At 38.5% G+C, this 4547-nt stretch overlaps 1 protein-coding gene across 1 annotated transcript in view; it reads right to left on the reverse strand.

Moving 5' to 3' along the window:
* FANCL (Fanconi anemia complementation group L) overlaps positions 1-4547 on the reverse strand; it is a 74979-nt gene that overhangs the window by 53660 nt on the left and 16772 nt on the right. Inside the window, exon 5 of the mRNA XM_018566303.1 lies at positions 1666-1763. Within this exon, the coding sequence (XP_018421805.1) occupies positions 1666-1763 (98 nt within the window). The remainder of the gene's footprint in view (positions 1-1665; positions 1764-4547) is intronic.

Genomic DNA, 4547 nt, shown 5'->3' on the forward strand with positions numbered 1-4547 from the left:
TCATTTTCCCCTTTTCACTTTTGTCTTTACATTTCTCATATTCTTTATCTTCACGACTACATTCTAAATATCTCTGCAGCCATTGCATGCACATATTTATTTTTTCTTTTAATTTCTCCAGCTTTTATATAAAAAACTAAAAGCACTAAGATGTATAGCTAAGTAACTTTATGCCGAGAACCAATGCAATTGATCATACCATTTTCTTGCTGGTTATTTCACAAAGATTGTAATTGTGAAGAAATATAAGAAGGTGAAAATCAAAGCTAACCAATCAAAACCATATGGTTTGTTTGTTGCCTTGAGTCTTTATGACTGGGAAAATTAATCAATGAAGTCAAACAAATGTCATCAGGGAACATGATCCTAATGTTCCCAGCAAATAACTAACATACATCATGTGCCAAAAGTCTTTATTATGCCCAAACATAATTTATCAGCCACCATCTCAGAAAGCATCACCATTACTATAATACAGGTACATGTACAAACACTGTAAAGTACTATCACCAATAACCAAAAACACTCCCACAAGTGTTTACCGTAGTTACAGTACATAGTATTTGAGGCTGAATAGTCACAGGTCCATCGAGTTTAACCTTTGTGAGCGTGTGTGAGTGTCTGTGTATTTCAATCATTAAGAGTTCATCTACCCCTGTATGTTATGGTCCTTGAGGAAGGTATCTAAACAATTTTTGAATGATTCCATACTTTCTGCTAATACCACTGCTGGTGTAAGAGATTTCTACAACCTTACAACTCTAACAGAAAATAATCTTCTTCTCCCTTTGTGCTTACATTTTTTTTCTCCACTTTTAGGAGGTGGCCTCTTGTCTTCTTTATTGAGTTTACAGTAAAAAGTTTATTACTGATATTACCAGTAAACATGTTGTACATCAAAATAATGTCCGCTCTTAAATCACCTAATTTCTAGAGTGAACAAGTTTAATTTTTGCAATCTTGCTACATAGCTTACGTCCTCCAGCCCCTTCATCCAGTTAAAGGAAATCCTTTATGTGGATTGGTGACCAAAATGTAACCACATACTCAAGATGAGCCTAACCACAGTTTTGTAAAGTTGCAAAATGATTTGTCTCTAGCGTACATTCCCTTTATAATGCAAGGCAGTACTCTGCTAGCTTTGTTTTCTGCAGCCTGGCACTGCATGCTATTGTTAAGCCTGCAGTAAACTAAATCTTTTTCCACCTCTGCCTCCCCAGTGTAGCACCCATTAACGTGTACCCTGCAGGCCTGTTTTAACCCCAAAATGCATTACTTTACATTTCTCAATATTAAACCTCCCCTACTATGTAGATGCCCACTCCCCTATTTTATCAAGTTCCTCCTGTAATGATGTGTAAGCTCGTGTTTATTACCCTGACAATTTTAGTAACATCAGCAAACACAGAAACATGGCTATTAATATCACCCCCAATATAATTAATAAACTGTGTGTACGGTTTTGTACAAAAACAGTACTTTTGCACTGTGAACAATTGACAACAGTGATCATCAGTAAAAAAAAAATGGGATTTTTTTTTAGTGGTCCATTGATTATATTGGTATACAATTATTATTTACCATACATTTAGATAATTAAAAACAAAAATAATGTATCCCAATTACTTACAAAATGATACATAAATAAAACAAAATAAAACATACTTATCCCATCCCAAATTATCAATGTCCTTCACAAGGCAAGCATAATAATGAGGAGCAGGTGAAGCTTCCAATGAATTTGGGTTTTTAAGAGCAACATCCTGCAAAAAGATGCATACATTTAGAAAACAGTGCACCAGATTCAAGAATATAGGAATAATTAAACATATATCATCCCTTAACATAGAAAACTTCAATCTGTTTAAGCAAACAGGTTCAGAAGTCTATAGAACATTTCACATTTTTTGGAGTCAGACACATGCAGAGGGATTCTTATTGGTTACTTTGGCTAATTGTAACTGTTTTACTATAAAAGCCTGGGTGTATTTTATAGGGGCGGGGTTGTGTTTGTAAAAGTGTATATAAACCCTAACAATGAACTTACTCCCTTACTTCCTTTTGGTTTGTTACAGGAGAACTATGGGGTTAAGGCTTTTCCCCATAGTTCTCCTAAGGGTAACGGGAGGACACAAACTAGCGTCCTCCCATCACCCAAAGCTCAGTATACCGTGAGCTACAGCCGGAACGGATCCCGACAATTATGTCTAGATCCACCCAGCTGCATGAGTGACAGCTGGCTCTGCCTATCTAGAGGCAGAGCCAGCTGTACCCGGCCCCTCCCCCATCCGTTCCGCCAGTCAGCGCTGGATGATCGGACAGGGGAGGGTGGAATCTAGTCCCTCCCCTGTCACGGCTCTCTGCTGGCACAGGATCGAGAAGTGAGCGAGCGCCCGGTATGTGTTCGCTCACTTCCCGATCTACTGAGCCGACCTGTGACAGTTTCATTGTCACAGGTCGGCTCAGATTATGAGGCTGAGTGAAAATCACTCACCTCATAATTCTCCTTTAAATATACCATTGAAAAACATTTTATTATAACTGTTCAATAAAGTACAACAAATGCCTCCAGAAAGCTTGTAAATTCCTGTGCAGTGTTACCTCAAGCAGTGTTAACCGCCCTGTCCAGTTTACCTCTGCAAATTTCAGAACACATGGGGATGGGGAGGTATTCTGTAGCCCTAAAAACATGCTGTTCCTCCAAAGATACAATACAATACATTGAGTAAGCATTGCCACCCTAAAACAGGAAGATTGCTACTGTCAGAAGTACAAGGTGAAAATAAAATAAAATTAAAAAAAGTCTGGAAAAAAAAAAACTGAATGTAAGGGCTGGTAAGTTACACGTTACATTCCTGATCTTGGATTTACTTATTACTACGGTATATCATTATTTGTAAAGGCTTTAATCTGTGAAGAAATTAGAATCGTCTAACCTCACAATCAGCAAAAGGTACAAAGTAAATACAATCTGCCTACCCAAAGTTGACTTTTTATGTAAGTAAATTACGGGCTGATAAATTATAAATTTTAAAAATGTACCCCTAACTCAAAAACACTCGGATGGTTTACTTACATTTATTACAAAACCAAAATTAGTCACATTTAAGTCCATCTTGAAGGTAATTTTGCATCAGATCTCTTTCTAAATTCCTCCAAAATACTAATTTCTAAGAGCGATGACCCTATGCTATGAAGTAGTTACGGATCAATCTCTTTGCTAAACGCATATTATAAATTATGCACAAAGGCTCTAGTAGACAATAAGATTCTTCTGTCCATGATTAACAAAAATCAAGTGGTATTTATTAGAGAGCGCCAAGCAGGCGACAAACACAAGGCGAACAATAAATCTTGCAGATCTTGCTAATCTAAGAGAATGCAGCCAACAGTTATCATGAGTTTGGACACCAAAGAGGAATCGGACTGCCTCTTTTGGCCATAAACGGTATGTTTGATGTGCTTGCCAAATTGGAAATCTGTGGTCCCTTTTATGAGGCATCAAAACTCCTGTTATGTTAAGTTATCATGCAATTAAATACCCAGCTTCACCTGTCCCTTTCCCTAGTTACTATTTGCTTTAAAGTTTTTTTCAATTTTTTTTTACTGCAGGCTAATTATATATACAATGAGCGTCATATCTTTCTCTGTCCTGTAGAAAAATATGTTTGCCGTAGTATGTCCTTTCTCAATATGAACTGCTAAATGGAAAGCCTTGCCTTCAATATGTCCACCCAAGCAATTTCAGTGTTTTAATACGAAAAGCACCATCAGAATCCCTTTGCCATGAAGCTTCTCAGAAAGTATTTCATGGGATTTTGGGGGGAAGCGTCTAATTTGACTTCCAGTTTTTTGAAAATTTTGGGGGTAATTTTAGAAAATCTGGCTTAGGATTTAAATGGCAAGGGATGGCTTTTAAGAACACCAAATCAGTGTAGCAGTTATATACATGTTATATGACTTTTTATTAGGGATGCACCGATATATCGGCCGAAAATTGCACTTTTGGCATAATGCCGAAAGTGCCATTTTCCTGCCGATACATCGGCGCATCCCTGGTTTCTTTTCTCCCCGCTGGGCGCTGCTCCAGCGGGGAGAAAAAAAAGTGACAGCCGGCCGAGCGCTGCAGGACGAGAGCGCTGTGAACGGCCGGCGTCTCTCCTCCCACACCGCTCTGCCGCCTATCACAGTCCGGCAGAGCGGTGTGTCACAGGAGGCTGGGCTCTCCTCTCTACACCGCTCGATCAGCCTCCTGTGACAGCGTGTCAGAGGGGAGAGCAATGTACACACACTCAGTGATCAGTGATCGCTGAGTGTGTGTACATAATTGAGGATATGGTATGTTAACTATATCCTCAATTATGAATGAATGGGAGTGATCTACATCACCCCCATTCATTCATAGTTGTAGTTATAGTAAACATACTATGTCCTCATGTTATCAATGAACAGGAACACTCATAGAGGATTCCTGTTCATTGATAACAGGGGATACAGAAAAAGAGATTGAGGACTCTGTGTTCTCAATCTCTTTTTCTATTTTAAAA

The sequence above is a fragment of the Nanorana parkeri genome, unplaced genomic scaffold (genome assembly GCF_000935625.1).
Source record: "Nanorana parkeri isolate BGI_ZX_2015 unplaced genomic scaffold, ASM93562v1 scaffold934, whole genome shotgun sequence".
Lineage (NCBI taxonomy): Eukaryota > Metazoa > Chordata > Amphibia > Anura > Dicroglossidae > Nanorana > Nanorana parkeri.